The sequence below is a fragment of the Desmodus rotundus genome, chromosome 12 (genome assembly GCF_022682495.2).
Source record: "Desmodus rotundus isolate HL8 chromosome 12, HLdesRot8A.1, whole genome shotgun sequence".
Taxonomy (NCBI): Eukaryota; Metazoa; Chordata; class Mammalia; order Chiroptera; family Phyllostomidae; genus Desmodus; species Desmodus rotundus.
In genome coordinates this window covers 81,658,608-81,679,213 of record NC_071398.1, presented here as the reverse complement: position 1 = coordinate 81,679,213, position 20,606 = coordinate 81,658,608, and the positions used below count along the sequence as shown (strand labels likewise).

General features: G+C 37.0%; 1 protein-coding gene across 3 annotated transcripts in view; it reads right to left on the bottom strand.

Annotated features, from left to right (window-relative positions):
• Positions 1–19,010: 19,010 nt before the first annotated feature.
• Positions 19,011–20,606, bottom strand: part of LOC112296309 (membrane cofactor protein) — a 44,593-nt gene continuing 42,997 nt past the window's right edge. The window contains exon 11 of one of the 3 annotated variants that reach the window (XM_045186583.2): positions 19,011–19,130. In XM_045186583.2, the coding sequence (XP_045042518.1) occupies positions 19,118–19,130 (13 nt within the window). In that variant the 3' untranslated portion in view covers positions 19,011–19,117. The remainder of the gene's footprint in view (positions 19,131–20,606) is intronic. The other 2 variants (XM_045186667.3, XM_024551186.4) reach the window with 2 other exon arrangements.

Here is a 20,606-nt window from a genome sequence, read left to right as displayed (position 1 = left end):
CCAAGTATCTTATCACTGACTGATATTTCTGCTCACAGAGAAACGGAGAGGTGGGCAGCCATTTCTGTTACACCTCCCCTAACGTACAAGCCCCATCCTCTAATCCACTGACTGAAGTGACTTCCAGAGGGTTTCAAGATCCAGCAGCCATTGCTCCCTCCTTCATTTTTCATTGTTTCCCCTTTCAGGAGGCAGACATTAAAAATGGGGACATTTAAAAACAGCTGCATATGTGGGAACAATTAGAGAGTGACGGTGCATGCCCAGGGAAAGGCTCAGAAAAGAACTGAGAAGACCTTCAGTTTATTTGACAGGCAGATTCTCAGCACAGATTCAGTGTGCAAAAAGTAAAAGCCCTAAAACAACATTTCTATTGACGCAAGAGAATCTGTTCCCAGAGTTAATTCATTATTAGATTGCAATGTCCAGTTCAAAAAAACCCCACAAGGCATACAAAGACACAGGAGAGTATGGCCCATTCAAAGGAAAAATAAATTAATACAAATTATCCCTGAAAAAAGACCTGAGAGAAGATCGACTAGGCAAAGAGTTTGAAATAGTAAAACTGGTGGCAAGTCCTTGGAGTTGGCTATAGAGTGGAATTAATGAGATTTTCTTCCACCAGCCCCTGCCCCCCAAAATATAATGGCCGCAAGATGATGTGTTCCAAGTGTTAGGCTTGCTGCACCCCAGTGCTGTCAACTGTTTTAGGAAGAAATGCAAACAGACCAACAAATGGTCCAAGAGGTCCCAAGAAGACAGTCAAAAGAGGTCCCTCCACTGTATCCTCTTTGCTCCTGGGGCCTCCCAGGAGCAGAGCGGCCTCCTGACCATAACAGGATGAAGCTGTTGAAATCCTTCACCGCCAGAATCTTTTCTGAAAGAAATGGTTTATTGAGCCATATTCTAGGCAGAAAAAGAACCAGGTCCTGGGGCATGTAGTTTAAATCACCAGCATCAAGGACAGATGGAGAATGCAGACATGGCCACCATACTGGGATTGAAGAGGCTCCTTTATAGTTTGGAGAAGAGAGATGTACGTTGTTTTTAAAAATTGAAGATGGCTATAGGATAGGAGAGGAGGTAAGGTGAACTGGGGCTAGTTCTGGGATAGATGTATGGTCAGTAAGGAAGAAGTGTTTGTAGCTTCTTAATTTGTACTGGGTAACAGTTTGAAAAGTGCTTGTGTAAGCAGGATGTTAGGATATCCTGGTCAGCTTTAAATTTTTAGATAAGAGCTGTTAATAGGTCTGGAAGTTGTTTCCATGTTTCAACATACTTTTAGCAAAGTGAGCAGTTTTTCTCCTTGGTTTCTGCCCTTGGCTCTGTTAACTGATCAACTCCTTGTCTCTTCTTCCTACCACTCAGCCTTCTGCAATTTAATTTCAGACACCTCAGAATCTTTCTATTGTCAAAGTTAGAAATCAATATCAAAAGAAAAACTGAACAATCCACAAAGTTGTGAAATTAAACAACACACTTTTAAACAATAAATAAATCAAAGGAGATATCCCAAGAAAATTGGAAAATATTTTGAGATGAATGAAAATGAAAACATAACTTTCCATAACTTATGGGTTACAGCAAGAGCAGTGCCAAGGGGAAAATTCATAGCTACAACAGCTTACAGTAAAAACGAGAGATGTGACATCAACAACTTAACTTCCCAACTTAAGGAATTAGGAAAAAAGATTAAATTCAAAGCTAGCAGAAGAAAGTAAATAATAAAGTTTAGATCAGAGATAGCAAAACATGGGAAAAAACAATAGAGAAAATCAATCAAACTACAGTTGGTTTTTAAAAAAATTCCTGCAAACACAAAACTAACTAAACCAGAAAAAATAGGTAACTGAGTAGAACTATAAAGAGTAAGGAGATTGAGTTAGTAATCAACATCTCCCAGTAAAGAAAAGCCATGGACTGGACAGTTTTACTGGTGAATTCTACCAAACATTTAAAGAAAAACTAATACCAATCCTGCTCAAACTTTTCCAAAAATTTGAAGAGGAGGGATATCTTCCAAACTCATTCTCTGAGACCAGCTTGACCATGACAACAAAGCCAGATAAAAACACTACAAGAAATGAAAGCTACAGACCAATATCCCTCATGAATTTTCATGTAAAAATCCATAACAAAATACTTGCAGACAGAATTCAGCAGGAATATGCACCATGATCGAGTGAGATATATTTCTGGAAAAGGATAATTGAACATATGGAAATAATGTAATTTGTCATATTAACAGAATGAGAAAAAAGAAAACTCCACATGATCATCTCAATTGATGTAGAAAAACTATTTGACAAAATTCAATGCTTTTGCATAATAAAAATACTCAAACAAGAACTTAAGGAAATGACCTTAAGATGATAAATGCTATGCATGAAAAACCCACAGCAAACATCATACTCAATGGTGAAAAGCTAAAAACTTTTCCTCTAAGTTCAGGAGCAAGACAAGGATGCCCACTTTTACCACTTCTATTCAGCATAGTACTGGAAGCGCTAGCCAGTGCAGTTACACAAGGAAAAAAATGGCATCTGAATTGGTTAGGGAGAACTAAAATTTTCATTGTATGCAGACAATAACATCTTATATGTAGAAAACCCTGAAGACCATACACACACACACACACACAATGTTAGAACTAATAAATAAATTCAGTAAAGTAACAGGATGCAAAGTCAATATAAAAAATCAGTTGCATTTTTATAGTGTATTACATTTACCCTCTAAACTTTAGAGGGTGTCAGACTCATTTTCACCGGGGGCCACATCAGCTTCGCAGTTGCCTTCAAAGGGCTGAATTAGAGCTCCTTCCCCTAGTTAAGGAGCAGTTACATTTATACAGTCCTAAAATTACATCCGGCCCTTTGAAGGCAACCACGAGGCTGATGTGGCCCCCAGTGAAAATGAGTTCGACACCCCTGCTCTAAACGTACATCTTTAATAAATGTCTAATGTCCCAAATATATACTATTAAAAGAGCCCTGTAGAACAAAGGCTACTATTATGTGCTCATCAGTTCTTTCTGAGACCTTCACTCCTTTGCAGCAGTCTTAAAAATAAGGCTTTTCAATGAAGAGACTGGATCAACATGATGGTCCAGGCTAACCAGGTGAGTTTTTTCATCTGGTGACACATGACGGAGTTATCTCAAGGTTGGATTATCGTTGGTTGGCAACCCCACCTCCCATTTCTATAAGCCTTTCTTCAGCTCTGAGGGTTGGCCATCTTAAGTGGGGTGCCCTTTGTTGCTAAGGATAAAGTCACCACGAACACTCTATTTTTAATGCTAACAATGGGCTTATTACCACATATAGTAAGTAGTGCACAATTTTGTTTTCCCTCAAATTAAATTTCTTTCTAGTCATTACACATCTTTTCGGGCCCTGTAAAAATCCAAAGAGTACATTAGCATAAGTACGACTTGACCCATAGAAAGCAAGAAGAAATCAACATTATGGCAATGCTTAAAATAAGAAAAACCAAAAATACAATTAGAAACATTTATATTACTCCTCTAACGGGCAGCTTACTTACCCCTCATTACAAACATAGTGAGCCTGTGAACCAATTTGAAAAGGTTTGTGTATGTAGGCTATTTGGCCATTTTGAAGTTCTCCTAGCTGTGGACATGATTTTCCTAAAAGAAAAATTTTCAAATGTGTTGTTTTATACTAATTTCAATACAGATTTCAATAAAATAAAAAAAAAAGTTTGACACTGCTCTTTTGAATTCATGGAAATATTTTCTTTCTCTAACTATCAAAGATTCACATTTCCCCTGACAATCAATTATCAAGGAAATGACTCTTGGAAAATTTTCAGAAACATTGCTACCTAACATACACTTTCCTATGGGATAACTGTCATTACAGTACTGAAATATACAGTCTATAATGTGTGAAAATATCTAAGGGATAAAAGTTTTCTGGACTTACTTGTACAAGCCTCCTGGAGAGGTGTCCATGTGTTCCCAGGCTGACAGACAGCAGAGATGGGAAGAAGAGGATCAAGAGGCTTGTACCCTGGGCGACACTTGTATTCTACTTTGTGCCCAGGACTGTAAACCGCTGCAGCATCATCCTTGAGTGTCATAGATTCAAATCTCGGTGGAGCACCACAGCCATGTGGGCCTAAGCGAATAAGAACAGGAAAGTAAAATATTTTAACTTTGTCATCTGCCAGGGACTGTGGTCTGGAGGTAGGTACATGGAACAGAATAAATGGAAAGGTTTTTGAAAGATTTTAAACGATTGTTTCATTCTTTCACCCAACTGGTATTAGTGGGTAAAGCAATGGGCCATGCTTGCTTTAAATAACATTTTATTAGCTTTTGATTTTTTGGAGAATAAGGTGAATATTCATTTAACAGTAAACTGAAGAGGTAGCAGCAATGTTTTTGGATGAAAAAAATGTATCCACAGACATGGATTCTGCACCATGTTTTTCTGAATTCGTTTCCCGCACAACTCCCCTGAGAGTATATAGTATATAGGTGAGATTACTCTTCCACTGTTTGAAACACAATCTCATGAAATCTTGTTACTTCAGGGTCAGTGTTCTCTAAGAAGGCAAGTTCCTAGGAGTCAGGGAACATATGTTGTCTTTTTGTCCTATTCTATATGTAGTCGTTGCTCAAGAAATGCTATGGTAACAGTTAACTATTATGTAATAAGCATTGTGGATTTCATATATCAAAATATGACTAAAATATCGACTAAAATATTCAAAGTATAAGACTTCATGTTTCACATGTCAATCCTGAGATAAAATATGCCTGCCCAAGAAGTACTCTTTGTGTTTAATTGGGCTCAAATTCATAATCAGAGTCTAGCATTGACTGTTTATAGAGGTCCTTCAGGCACACTGTCTATCAGGGAAAAGCTGCAGACGGAGCTTCTAGCCTCTGGCGTGGTGTTCTTGACCCTCTGAGTTGATTCTCTTAAGAGGATAAAAATTTGACCAATGGGCTGAAGACCTGTCCCATTCAATCAAAACTGTGCAGCCCATCGGAGTGGCTCCATTCTTTATCAGCCAATCAAGAGCTTTATGCACCAGTCAACCTGGGTGGATTTGGAGTCTTCATTTGCATCAGAATGGATGAATCAGGTGCCAGGGGTGGAACTTCTCCCTATACGAGTCTGCTCATCCTCTGCCTGGTGGAGTGCACTTTCGCTTTCCATGTGTGTTATGTTTACCTGGTCAAAACTCCACACGTGAGACCTGCATCTGTCACACTGGAGCTGGGTCTGTGACATAGGAGCCATAACACCTGAGCCTCTTTGCCTAAGCTACCTCCCTTGACTGAGAAGCTGTATGTCTTAGATATTTCACAGCTGATCTGATTCACAATTGAGCTGTTTTCGCTGAATAAAGTCTCTCCCCCTTTACCTCACCCCAAATAGGGGACTACTGTGGGCATTGACTTGGCAGCATCAAGTGTGGGATAAGATATATAAGTGAACTGAGCATTTTATAAGTAAAAACATGTCATTTAAATATCAAATTTTAATACTTTTATTATTCTTACAGGAAAAACTATTGCTTTCTTAGACATTATTTTAAATATAATATAATCTTCCCTGACTGATCAATGGATCATGCATTCCCTCAGAAGTTCCCTGAGGTGGCTGGTGGGTTTGTGTATTTGATACAATCCTACAATAAAGCTACTATATTGCTATTCAGTAGTGTTTTTTTACTTCTGGGTTTTTGTGTAGTTTTTTTTTCCTACCTAAAATAATGTGATTTCTATTTTAGCAACTCCTCTTTTAAAAAAATTATTTATTTTTAGAGAGAGGGGAAAGGAGAAAGAGGAAGAGAAACATCAATGTATAGCTAACTCTAGTGCGCCCCCTACTGGAGACATGGCCTGCAACCCAGGCATGTGTCCTGACTGGCAATCCTGAGACCGTTTGGTTTGCAGGCCAGCACTCAATCCACTGAGCCATGCCAGCAATGGTGCAACTCCTCTTTCTTTTCAAAGTTATCCATGGGGCACAAAACCTGACAAATCTGTTACAATACTTTTGTAAAATAATGTGAGGGAGACACATCAAGTAAAGTCCTAAGGGTTAAAAGAATGCACAGGCCACCCTGGCTGGGTGGCGCAGTTGGTTGGAGTGTGGTCCTGTACACCAAAAGGTTGAGGGTTACAAGCCCGTCGCGGCGAATACGAGAGGGAACTAATCAATGTTTCTCTCCCACATCCACGTTTCGCTCTCCTTTTCTCTCCCTAGAATTAACGAACATATCCTCAGGTGAGGATTTCAAAAACAAATGCACAGGCCTCTCCTATAAGGTTAAGGACCCAAAAGAGAAAATAGATGTATTCTGATCACTGAGGAACCTTTCTTCTAACTCCCTAAAACTTGGTCTTATTTCAAATTGAGAGATCAGTTAAGAGAAATGAAACAAGTTAAATGTTACTCCTCTTTCATCTCATATTCTAAATTCTAAATTCAGAATATTCTAAATTCTAAATTCAGATATTCTAATATTCTGTCTATATTTCATTTCTATCGTGTCCTGAAAATATTGGCAAAATTTTCCAACATTTCCACTATGCTGACTTCGGTGTCTGAATGTTCCTCTTAAACTCTAAGACAAAACAAAAGCAAAAAGCAAACGAAAAGCCCAACTAACTAAAAGCATTGTTTCAAGAGAGGATAGAGATTAGTATAGAGGTGAATTTTATTAATAATATTACATTTTCAAAAGAATACCCTGAAGCAGACACTTTTACTTAAAAGAAGAAAATAAAACATGACCTAGAAATTCTATATATTCATTCAGGTACAAAAACATAACTTCATGCTAGAATTTCCTGGAACCACCAAGAAAGAAATCAAGTATAGTAACAGCATGCCCATGATTAAATTATACAAATATTCTTTTTGATTTATGCATTCAATCACAGTAATTACCTTGAAAGCATAAAAAGAAGGAAGATTCCTAATAAAACTCACATCTAGTGCTGTGTATTGAAAAAGAAATGTTAATTGGATGGTTTAATCCATTCAACTAATTTGAAGTATTCCTTTCAACTGAGATTCACCATGAAACACATGCTTTCGATTATATGCAGAGTATAAAATTTGGTTTGTCAATCATTTGATTACAAGCTTTATACACTGTAATAATTAAGTCTAATATCACACTTTTTAATAAGCAAATTTGTTCCCCTACTCAGAACACTGAATTTTTTTCTTACGGGGATGCTCAAACATTACCAGATCCAGAAAACAGCACCTTGATTTAGTATTTTCTAGATAGTTTAATACAATAATTATTAGGCTGTTGTGCTTCACCTTTACACTATATGACATTATGTGGTAGGATAGGCTGCATTCAGAAAACTCCTCAAAGTTCCAGTTGAGTTTCAGGAAAGTGAAATAGTTCTCTGCTATGAATCGAGTATGACATGCAGCTGCTCTACACTTGCTAAAATCATTTAAGTACTCTGTACTTGCTTTCAAAAATTTAAAAAAAAAAAAATTCTGATAGAACTACACACACCCCTGGCCAGATTGGTGCCTTCACAGTCTACAACCAAAACTGAAACCCAGTGAAATGTGACCACCCTGCTCCTTCTCCCACTGTCTCTACAGCCCTCATTAAATAACAGGAAATTTCAGCCCTTAGAATTGATTTTGCTTTAATTTTGATTTAAGTGTTTACAACAGCTAGATCTTCTTCTTGGCTTGAATCCTTTATGATTATGTAGTGTCCTTCTTTGTCTTTTGTAATAGTCTTTGTTTTAGAGTCTACTTTTTTCTGATACAAGTATTGCTATCCCCGATTATTTCCATTTCCATGAAATATCTTTTCCATCACTTTACTTTGTCTGTGTGTGTCTTTTGATCCAAAATGGGTCTCTTGTAAACAGCGTATGAGTGGGTCTTGCTTTTTAAAATCCATTTAGACACCTTATATCTTTTGATTAAAGCAGTTAATCCATTTACATTTAAAGTGATTATTGATATACATATGTAGTTATTGTCATTTTATTATTCATTTTTATGTTCTTTTTCATATTTATGTTCTTTTTCTTAAAGAGTCCCTTTAACATTTCTTATAATATTGGTTGTATAGTGGTGAATTCCTTTAGCTTTTTCTTATCTGGGAAGCTCTTTATCTCTACTTTGATTCTAAATAATAGCCTTGTTGGGTAGAGTCATCTTGTTTGTACGTCCTTGCTTTTCATCACTTTGGATATTTCATGCCAATCCCTTCTGCCCTACAAAGTTTCTATTGAGAAATCAGTTGACATTATTATGACAGGTTCCCTTTATGTAACTAACTGCTCTTCTCTTGATGCTTTAAAGATTCTCTCTTTGTCTTTAACTTTTGGCATTTTAATTATGATGTGTCTTGGTGTGGCCTATTTGAGTTCATTTTGTATGAGACTATCTATACTTCCTGGACTTAATGTGACTATTTCCTTCACCAGTTAAGTAAATTTTAGTCATTTCACAAATAGGTTCTCAATCCTTTGCTCTCTCTCTCTTCTCCTTCTGGTATTCCTATGACGTGTCCATTGGTAACCTTGATGTTGTCACACAGGCTCTTTAAACTATCTTCATTTTTTTTTTTTCTTTTTGGCTATTCTGATCGGGTGTTTTCCACCATCTTGTCTTTCAAATCATTGATTTGATCCTCAGCTTCATTTAATCTGCTGTTGATTCCTTTTAGAGTATTCTTCATTTCAGTTATTGCATTCTTCATTTCTAACTGGTTAGTTTTATGGCTTTTTTTTTTTATGTTAACTATGCCTTTGTCTAAGTTCTCACTCTGTTGATCTATTCTTCCCCTAAGTTCATTGAGCATCCTTATAACCAGTGTTTTGAACTCTACATCTGGTAGATAGCTATTTCTGTTTTGTTTAGTTCTTTTTCTAGAGTTTGCTCCTGTTATTTAATTTGGGATATGTTTCTTTGTCTTCTCATTTTTACTCCTTCTCTGTGTTTGTTTCTATGTATTAGACAGATCTGCTGTTTCCCAGTCTTGGCAGGTGGTCTTATATAGTAGGTTTCCTTTGGGGCCCAGTGGCATGGTCTCCCCGTTACCTGAACCAGATGCTCCAAGAGTGTCCCTTGTGTGAACTGTGTGCTCCCCTGTTGTAATTGAACCTTGATTGCTGTTTGCTAGTCAATAGGTGGGGTAGTCCCTCAGGCTGACTGGCTGTGAGGACTGATAACGACAACAGTGGGGGCTGATCCTATGGAATGTGATTCACCCCAGTGGGACTCTGGTGCTTTTTGAGACCACCCTTTGGGTTTGCCTTTTGCGGAGCTAATTGAGTGGTACTCTGTTGTGATATGAGGTTGGCCATTAGGTGTGTTGGTTCTGGGGCTTCTTGAGAGGGGTTCCAGTTCAGGCTAAGGTCAGCCACTGCCTGTGCTGGGGCCAGGGACATCTTGTAAGAGCTACAAAGTAATCCCAAGATGGCTACTGCCTGTGCTAGGCCAGGAGGCTTGTGGGAGAAGCCACAATGTGACTTGAGGCTGGAAGCTACCTACAATGGGCCTGGGCCACCCCGCAAATGGCACAGGGCACACTGAGGCCAGCCACTGCCTTCTTGAGGCCTGTAGACTTTGGAAAGATTTTAAGAAAGTGTGCAGTGCAGGCCGCATCTGCCCATTAGCCACAACCACTGAAAGAGCCAAGGGCAGGGTGTACATTGGATAGAGCCGAGTCTCCGGGAGTCAACAGGGTTTGGTGAGCCGTATTTACTGGGTTAATACAGATTCAGAGTTGGTGCCTATCTGTCCCTGCAGGCTGCAGAGACAATGACAGCCCTTGCCCTGAAGCTACACATTTCAGCTTCTCTCCACATGTCTTTGGTGCCTTTTGTGCTACTGTTCCTTTGCTGGTGCTTAGGGAGAGTGCTTGTGGGTGACTGAGCCTGTATGCAGGCCTTCTGGGAGAACATCTGGGTTTCTAGCAGCTCTCCATCTCACCACGATTGGACTGAATAGCCACTGATTTTCACAGCCAGCAGCTGTGGGGACTTTTTTTTCCCATTACTGGAGTGCTGGTCTAGGGAGTCTGGTATGGGGCTAGGTCCTCTCGATCCTCAGTGGGGACCTCTGCAGTTGCAATGTCCCTCCTGATTCTCAACTGCCACACATGGTTGGGACCAGCCCACTTCACACCTCTGTCCCTCATGCCAGTCTTGATGTGGCCTCTTTTTTATATCCTTAGTTACAGGAGTTCCACTAGTTCAGCTAGTCTTCAGGTGGTTCTCCAGGCTGGTTACTATATAACTGAGCTGTAATTTGATGTGGCTGTGGGAAGAGGCAAGCTCGGTGCTTACCTACTCTTCCATCTTGACCTGAACTCTCGGATCTCTCAAGTCTTTAGCAGAGCAGTTGATCAGTAGTCCGTGAAATCATTTCACTTAAATAAAGACTTTTCTGGCCTTTCAGTTGCTATAGAGTTTAGCTTCCATTGCCAAATAAACGTTCCCAGTACAGATAAAAACATTATTGTATGAAGTGTGGAAAGGTGGTAGAAATATGGGTCTTGTTTTGGAGATAACAAACATTTCCCAGTTTAAATGGTACTATATAAAGAGAACTAAACTGGTCATACAAAGATACCTTATAAAGGTATCAACAGATCACTTCTAAAGTGAATAAAAGAGCAAAGTCAATGACAGAAAACATGGAAGTCATGGACCTTCCTCTTCACATATATTGGAGTGATGCTGTAAGTCATAAATGAGCTTCTTTTAAGAGCTTCTTATGGTCCAGGCACTGTGCTAAGTGCTCCAAGTGCATCCCATTCTAACTCTACTATCACCCAGTAAGGAAGGCATTAAATCATTTTACACACAAGGAAACACGTTTGAAGTTCATGTAACTTGTCCAAGTTTATACACCTGTTTATATCTGTGGACTATGACAAATCAATTTAGAATCACTAGTATAACAACTAGAAAAGCTGTAAATATGTTATTTTTCTTTTTATTACTAAAATTTTGAATGACTATAAATCACCAGATATTCAAAGGATTTTTAAAAAATTAACAGGTACTTAAACAATTTTGAAAAATAAAGCAGAAAGTTACTAATCCTGAGACATAGGAAATTGTAGGTTTTTTTACTAGGAGGAGTCAACATTTAGAAAGCAAAATAATGTAGGCTGGGTCAACCAATGGTTATTATTTTCATTATATGATATGATGCCTTTCATTCTTGACTTACGTAAGTAAAGTTTCCCATGCTTCAACCTACTGGAAAAATATATGCTAGACAACTTACACATAAAAATGCCAAACAACAGAAATATAGGCACCAGCATGATGTACGTAATGTGCTAACAAATATAAATAACATATACATTTCTGTCATACATCTGTCATGAAAATGAATACAAGACATAGTTAATCACAAAAACTGCCTCTTGTCAATTATTCTATACCATTGATATCAAGAAATAATATCTAAATGTCAAAAAAAATCAAATCAAAAAAAGAAAAAAATACAAAGACACTTTTCGTACCTTTAATACATTTTGGCATCTTAGGCTCCCAATCACTGTTAGCTCCACAGGTAAGTGAGCTGCTGCCTTCAAGGTAAAATCCCTCCAGGCATTCAAATGTAACCTGTGCTTTGTAGTAATATTTTTTTCCAAATCCTGATACCAGTCTTCCATTCTTGAGTACTGGATATTGACATCTGACCACTAAAAGGCGGAGAAACTCCATAATTAATGGAAACTGCTTTAACATAGGACAGAAAAACTAGTGCGAAGTTAGTAATTTCCACTGGGAAGAAAGAGAACAAGGCAGGATGTTAATTTAAAAAAATTCTCATTCCAAGTAAACAGATATAGAGAAGTCTAATATGTTGTTAGTTTATTTGCAGATAGTTTGTGCAGTTTGGAGCTGTTGTAAATAGTACTTTAAAACTTTGAATTTCTAATAGATCATTGCCAGTAAATAGACATAGAATTGACTACTGCACATTAAGTTCTTGTCTAAAACTTCAGTCTTTCGTATCTTCCAAACGTGCCATAAATGAATAAGGTCTGTTTTATTTCTTCCTTTTCAATACGTATGCCTTTTTCCATATCTGGCCTTATTGTGCTGGCTATGACCTTCCGTACAATGCTGCATACAGCGGTGAGAGTAGACATCCTATAATGTTAGCGGTGAGATTCAGATAATGTAGGTGATTTTTGGCAGGTTCAGTTAGGTAGCTCACGTCAATTCCTAATTTGCTAAGTTTTACCATGAAAAGATGATAAATTCTATCAAATGCTTTTTTACATCTATTAAGATGATCATGTGTTTTTCCTTCTTTTATACTCTTTTTATATAGCAAATTATACTGATTAATTTTTGCATTTAAATCAACATTGCCTTCATGGGATAAATACTACTTAATTATGATATTGTTCTTTTTATACGACAGTATTTAATCTGTTAACATTTTGTTAAGAAGTTTTGGTTCTATGTTAATAATGGATACCATTTGTAATTTTCCTTCAACGTTTTTATCTGGTTTTGATATCAGGGCAATGCCACCTTTCTATTTTTGAAGAGTTTGTATGGAGATGCTATTATTCAATCCTAAAATGTTTGATGGAATTCCCCCCCAGTGAGGACATGGGAACTGTAGTTCTCTTTGTCAGAGGTTTAACTTGTCAAAGGTACAGGCATACAATTCTGTTATTCCCCTGTTGTACTTTAAATGTGTATAGGACATTTAGTAATGTCCTCGTCTTCATTCTTGATATTGGTCATTTGTATCTTCTTTTATTCTTATCAAACTGGCTTTAGGTTTATATATTTTATTGATTTCCCCCCAAATCCATGTATTTTATTGATTCTGTTTTTTTCTTTTCAATTTCATTGATTTCTAGTTTTATCATTTCCTTGTTCTTGATTTAAATTGATTTTTTTTTTAGTTCTTAAGATAGAAGCATATATTATTGATCTGAGACCTTTCTCTTTTTCTAATGTAGGTATTTTATGCTATAAATATCTCTCTTAAATAATGCTTTCGCTTTGTCCCAGAAATTTTAATATATTGATACATTATGTTTCATTTTTATTCAATTCAAAACACTTTTTAATATTTATTGACTTGTTCTTTGATTCATTGGTGAGTTAGGATTGCCTTTCACAATTTTCAAATATTTGGGGATTTTACAGATACTATCCTTGTTTTTATTCTACAGTTATCCCATTGTGATAAATATTTATTATACAATAAGTAAATTCAATTTTTGGAAATTAAAAAATTATCTTATTGCCAAGAATATGTTATTAGAGTTTGTTCCACAAGCACTTGAAAAGAGAAACTTTGCTGTTATACAGTGCTTTCTTTCTTCCAAGAGTCAAATACACTCTAGTTGTCTCCCTGGTTTTGGTCACACTCAAATGCCTTAACCATGGCTTTTTCTGTACAGGCATACCTGGGAGATACTGCAGATTTGTTCCAGGTCACAGTAATAAAGGGAGTATCATAATAAAGTGAGTCATAATAGTTTTGCTGATGGGGATCTTGTCTTCCATTTACAAAAATTGCAACATTTGTGAAGTGCAAAAAAGCAAAGTGCAATTAAACAAGGTATGCCTGTATGTTTTCTCCAGAGTTTATCCATCTTGTGAGAGGGTTAGTCTTTCACATTTTACCATTTCCTCTGGCCAGAACTCTTATATGTCCTGTATTATAAGACTTTATTTTTAAGCCAGTGAGTGTTTTGTGATGCTCTCAAGCAAAGAAGTCTTCATTCATGCACATACACAGTAATTCACAATGTATACCGTGAAGTACCAAGGACATGTGGGGTGAGGAATTACTCTATAACTAGAACTATTTTTTAATTCTATTTGCCCTACAGTAAACTAATTTAAAAACTAATTTAACAGGAAGAGCAAACTCACATGACTGTTTTGTTTACTTTTTGGTAACAGTATTTTGAAAGTGTTTCCATACTATTTACAAATGAAGAAAGAAAGAAATGGAAATATTACCTTTACACTGAGGGGGGTCACTGCTCCATAGGTTACGCCCAGAACAAGTAAGTGTTCTCTCTCCAACGAGTGAATATTCATCTGGTCCATTTGAGGGATTACAACTATAAATTACTACTTCGTTATATTCAAATGTGTCCTTGTAGCTATTGGTGTATTTCCCATTTGATATTTTTCCAGGAGGTTGACATATAATCCCTTAAAAATAGAAAAAAAAACACATAGAAGGCAAAAAAAGTTTAAAGATGAAGACAGTATTAGTAACATCCTGTTAACTTCCTTCAATACATTTATTAACATATGAATTTCTACAATCTAGTTGTGAATCCAATATCCATTAAGAAGAAAGTTTCTATGAGAGAATGTATTATACCAATTCAAAACAGTAATGAGGAACTGTACTTTTGGAATAAAAGTAGTTTTCTTAATACCAATAGAAGATACCTCTGTGAAATAGCTGTATTATCTTCAAGGCCAATCCAGGTTTTGCTCTCATCATTAGAGAGGTTGACAATTTAATAAGAAAATTTGCTGGTGACTAAAACTAAAACTCAGTGGTCATGGAGAAAGGCTTCACAGTTTATAAATATATCCATGTGTAAATCAGCGGTCCACAGGTAGGCCCAGATATTACTGCCTTTTACCACTCTCATCCTTAAGAGTATATAGTGAAATTTCCAACGCCTGTGAATTGTCTGCCAATGCAACACGCTGAATCCAGATGTGTCCCTCTAAGCCAGCACTTGAAGACATTTGAAAAACGTAAAACAATGCAATTATTCTATCCCTTGTTTTTAAAGTTTCATTTTCCATGTAAAAGTTCCATAGTCAAATATTATCAAGCTTATGCGTTCTTAAAAATGAATATATAAATATTTATTGTTAAAATGTATCAGTTTTTGTTTTAAGATAATGGATATCAATTGACTTACCCACCTGAAGATAAGCTCTGTGGGGTCTTTGTTAATTTAAAGGCATAAAGGGGCCCCCAGGGGACAGAGTTTGAGCACTGCTGCTCTGTATTCTGAAGAGAGAAAATACTTACTTTCACACTGTGGGGGACTGTCGCTCCATTCCACACTATTTCCAGAAAGTTCACAGTACAGAATTTTTGTTCCAAGTAAGTAATAACTAAATGAGAAAAGAAAGATTACTGTTTTCTTTATCAGTTAAGAAGAAGCACGTGATTATAAAGAAAATTTTTATGTGGTTGTGTTTCTGTACTACAGTAGTTTGAGGGAGACGTTTCTTAAACAGAATGTATTGAACTGCTAAGCAAGTTGGCACCTTAAAGAGGTTTTGCATTTGAACATGCATAGGCCTTGAGAAAAATGTCTAAATAAATCTGTTGTTGCCTGACAGTCTGGCCTCTTTTCTGTCTCCAGGAGGCACCTCAACATTCACGTCTCTAAACTTGCTCATGCCATTCGGCTCAGTAAAACTCCTAAGTAGAGAGATTTGGCCCTCGAGCTTACCTGACGGGATCCACGTCCCTGCTGCCAGCCTAACTTGTTATTTGAGCTACCCTTAATGTTTCTCTTTCTCAGGTTCCTCATCCACCAAAATGGTTTAATGGTATTACCTCACAGGGCTGTTCTGAATAGTAGATAAGTTAGCATCTGAAATATAGTGAGTACTCTGTAAATTTTAGTAAGTTGTTCTGAAATAATTGACAATGGCTATGGGTAAGGAGGGCAAGAGAAGGTAAAGCTGGTCTAATCCTGGGATAGGGACAGAATCTATAAGAAAGAAGTATTTGCTGCTTTTGGATTGTTTGTGGGCAACAGTTTGGAATGTGTATGGGTCTGCAGGATGCAGTGGAGACTGGTGGTCAGCTATCCCTCTTCAGGTTAGACTGTTTCCTGAATAGCTCTTCTCTAAACACTATGCTGAAATAGGTCTGCAAGGTGATTCAATGATCCAACATACATTAGCAATGTGAGCAGCTTTTCTCATTGTTTCTGCTTGGCTCTGCTTTTCTCCTTGGGTCTGTTAACTGATGAACTCTTTGTCCCCCCACCCCGTTCTCCTCCAGCCTTCTGTAATTTAATTTCACACATCTCAGAATCTTTCTCTTGTCAAAGTTAGAAACCAGTATCAAATGGAAACCTGGATCATTCACAAAATTGTGAGCATTAACACACTTTTAGGCATCCAATAGATCAAATAGAAATTAGAAAATACTTTCAAATGAATGAAAATGAAAACATAATCTCCTAAAACTTTTTGGATGCAGCAAGAGCATTTCCTAGGGAGGGATTTATGGTTATAAACACTTACAGGAAACAACAAGAGCTCTGCAATCAACAACCTAACTTTACAACTTGGAAAATTAAAAGGATTAAATCCAGTGTCAGTCAAAGAAAGTAAATAATAAAGTTTGGAGCAGAGATAAACAAAGCATTGTAAAGAAAAACAATAGAGAAAAATCAATCAAACTAAAAGTTGCTTGGTCAGAAAGATCAACTAAATTGATGAAACTTTAGCTAGATGGACTAAGAAAAAAGAAGACTCAAATTACTAAATCAAAAATGAAAGTGGGGGCATTAATACTAATTCTACAGAAATACAAAGTATTTTAAAGTACTATGAACAACTTGATCTAACAAACTGGAAAACCTGGATAAAATGGAAATATTCCAGAAACAAAAGACTGAATCACAAACACACAAAAATGACATCTGAGTAGACTTATAATTTGTAAGACTGAATTAGTAATCAAACATCTTCCAAGAAAGAAAAGCCGGAGACCTCATGATTTCACTGGTGAATCCTACCAAACATTTCTTTTTTTTTTTTAATTTTTATTGTTATTCAATTACAGTTGTATGCCTTTTCTCCCCATCCCTCCACCCCACCCCAGCTGAACCCACCTCCCTCCCCCACCTCCACCCTCCCCCTTGGTTTTGTCCATGTGTCCTTTATAGTAGTTCCTGTAATCCCCTCTTCCCACTGTCCCCACCCCCCCCCCCCCCGCCCTGGCTATTGTTAGATTGTTCTTAACTTCAATGTCTCTGGTTATATTTTGTTTGCTTTTTTCTTCTATTGATTATGTTCCAGTTAAAGGTGAGATCATATGGTATTTGTCCCTCACCGCCTGGCTTATTTCACTTAGCATAGTGCTCTCCAGTTTCATCCATGCTGTTGCAAAGCCTACCAAACATTTCAAGAAAAACTCATACCAGGCCTTCTCAAACTTCTCCAAAGTGTTGCAGAGGAAAGAAGCCCTCAGAACGTGTTCTATGAGAACAGCCTTACTGTGACACTAAAGGTAGAAAAAGACTGTAAGAAAAGAAAGCCACAGACCCACATCCATTCTGACCCTTGATGCAAAAATATGCATCAAATCATAGCAAACAAAAACCAGAAAGATTACCTACCATGCACAAGTGAGGCTTATTCCTGAAATGCAAGGGTAACTCAGTATAGGAAAATCGACCTAGGTAATCTGCCATATCAACAGAATGAAGGGAAAAAAACCAACAGGATCATCTCAACTGATGCAGGAAAAGGACTTACTAAAATTCGACACCCTTGCATAGTAGAAGTAATCACAATCTAGGAATAGGAGGTAAGTACCCCCTAGGATAATAAATGCCATGCGTGAAAAACTCACAGCAAGCATCATACTCAATGGTTAAAATCGAAAAGCTTTTCTTTTAAGATCAGGAACAATGCAAGGATGCTCACTTTTGCCACTTCTACTTGACAAAGTACTGGAAGTTCTAGCCAGAGCAATTAGACAAGAAAAAGGATATAAAAGGCATCCCACTTGGTTATGAAAAAGTAAAACTGTCACTATTTGCAGATAATAAAATCGTAAATGTAGAAAACCCTAGAGATTACACTCACACATATACACACAAATTCTGCTAGAACTAATAAATGAATACAGCAGAGTAGCAGTATACAAAGGCAATATTTAAAATCAGTTGCACTTTTATAGTGTATTATATTTACCCTCCGAATGCATATTTTTCACAAATTTTCAAATATATAGTATTAAAAGAGCCCTATAGAGCAAGGCTACTATTTAGTGCTTGGTAATTGTTTCTGAGACCTTCATTCTTTGTAGCAGTCTGAGAAATAAGGTTTTCCAACTAAGAGGTCTTGATCAATCTTATGGTCCAGACTAACCAGGTCCATTTTCTCCTGACAGTTTACAGAATTATCTCGGTGTAATAATACCCTCGGTGGGCAAATCTACTTCTCATTCTATAAGCCCTCCTTCACCTCTGAGAGTTGGTCATGTGAAATAGGGTGCACTTTGTTGTTAACATAATGTCACTATGGTTACTACATTTTTAATGCTAGTGATAGGCTTATTCTTACACATAGAATTATAAAATTTCCCTTTCCTTCAATTTAAATTTCTATTCATAACATATCTTTTCAGTCTCCATAAAAACACTAAGAGCTGACTGGCTACAAGTCCAACTTGTCACACAGAAAGTAAGATGAAATCAACATTATGGGAACCTTAGGAGAGAACCAAACAGAAGTAGAACTAATAACATTTACCTTATCTCTCCAAGGAGCGACTTACCCCTCATTACAAACATAGTGAGCCTGGGAACCAAACTGGAAAGTTCCATTTACGTAGACTACGTCACCATTTGTGGGCTCTCCTAGCTGTGCACACGATTTTTCTAAAAGGAAATTGTCAAATTTGTTGTTTTTTATCAATTTTAAAACAGATTCGAATCAAAATCAAAACTCTACATTGCTCTTTTAAATTCATTTAACTCTTTAAAGCCCAAACTTAAGATTCACATTTACCCTTACAAGCAATTGCCAAGAAAAAGATTCCTGGGAGATTTTCAAAGACATTGCTATCTAACACCCACACTCCCATGAGAAAATCACCATTGCAGCAGTAAAGCATGCAGTCTAACGTGTAAAAATCTCCAGAGCCACAAAAAGAAAAGCTTTGTGTACTTACTTGTACAAGCCTCCTGGAGGGGTGTCCATGTGTTATCAGGCTGACAAACAGCGGTGGTAGAGAGAAAAGGTACAATACGCTTGTATCCTAAACGACACTTAAATTCGACTCTGTCCCCACGATGATAAAGGGGTGCAGGATTACCCTTGAGCATCATAGATTCGAATCTTGGTGGATCACCACAGGCATCTGGGCATAAGAGAGTAAGAAGAGGCAAGTGAAGTGTTTTATCTTTTCATCAGCTTGAGACTGTAGTCTGGCAGCAGGTGGGTGGTGTAGAATAAATAGAAAGGTCTTTGGCAAGTTTTTAAATGCTTGCTTCATGGTTTTACACAAGTTGGGGGGTGGTAGTTAAGAACATGCCCTGCTTACTTTAAATAACATTCTATTAGCTTTTGTTTTGTTGGAGAATAAGGTGCATATTCACTCAATAGTAAATTGAAATGACAAATATCAAGGCTGGGGTGTCAGAAAAATATATAGTTACGCATCTTTCCCTACTTTTTTTCTGAGTTCATTTCACACTTACCTCTACCCTAAAAAGACTTCCATAGTATATAGTCCTTGGTCAGATTACTCTTCCATAATTTGAAACACAAATTGATGATGACTTGTCACTTCAGGCTCAGTCTCCTCACTGAAGGCAAGTTTGCAGAGCACAGAGAGGCATATGCATTGAGTGGGTGCTCAAGAAATGCTGTGTTATGATGTGATCATTAAATAAGCATTGTAGATTTCACAGATCAAAGTAAATATGGACTAAACTATTTCAAAATATAAGACTTCATGTTGTATGTTTCATATCAGTGAACTGAGCATTTTATATGTGAATAGATATTTAGATATCAACATTTACTACTTTTAATAACCTTTGATGAAGAAAAAACTGCTTTCTTGGACATTATTTTAAATATAATTTAATCTCTCTTCACCGATCAATGGATCATATATCTCAGAAGTGCTCTGAGGTAGCTGTTTGGGCTGTGTGTCCAATAATTCCCAATAGTAAAATTATATTGCTATGCTATAACATTTTTTATTTTGGGGTTTTTTTAAGTAGAGTTTTCTGCCTGTTATGATTTCTACTTCAGCAAACTTTTCTTTCCTTTAAATTATTTGTGGGCTTGAAAACCTAACAAATGTGTTAGAACAATTATGAAAAATAATGGGCTGGAGACACATTAAGCCCTAAAGGGCTGAAAGAATGCAGAGGCCTCTCCTACAAGGTTAAGGACCTAAGGAGAAAGGGGAAAGTTCTGTTTTGATCCCTGAGAAACCTTTCCTCCCTTACTCCCTGAATCTTGGTCTTCGGATTGAGAGACCAGTGAAGAGAGCTCTAAACGAGGGAAATTTTACTCTTATTTCATATCATATTCTAAATTCTAAAATCCTCTCTCTATACACAGTCCACCATTTCATTTCTGTCACATCCTATAATCAACCTACTGGCAAAATGTTTCAACATTTCCCCTGCGCTGACCTTGGTATCTGAATACAACTGCCTGGAACAAAACAAATACAAAAGGCAAACTAAAAGCCTTAACAGCATTTTAAGAAAGAGGATTAGTACAGAGGTGAGTTTTATTAATAACATTCCATTTATTGAGTACAGCGAGACAGACATTCTTAAAATAGGAAAAAACACATGGGCTACAAATGCTATAT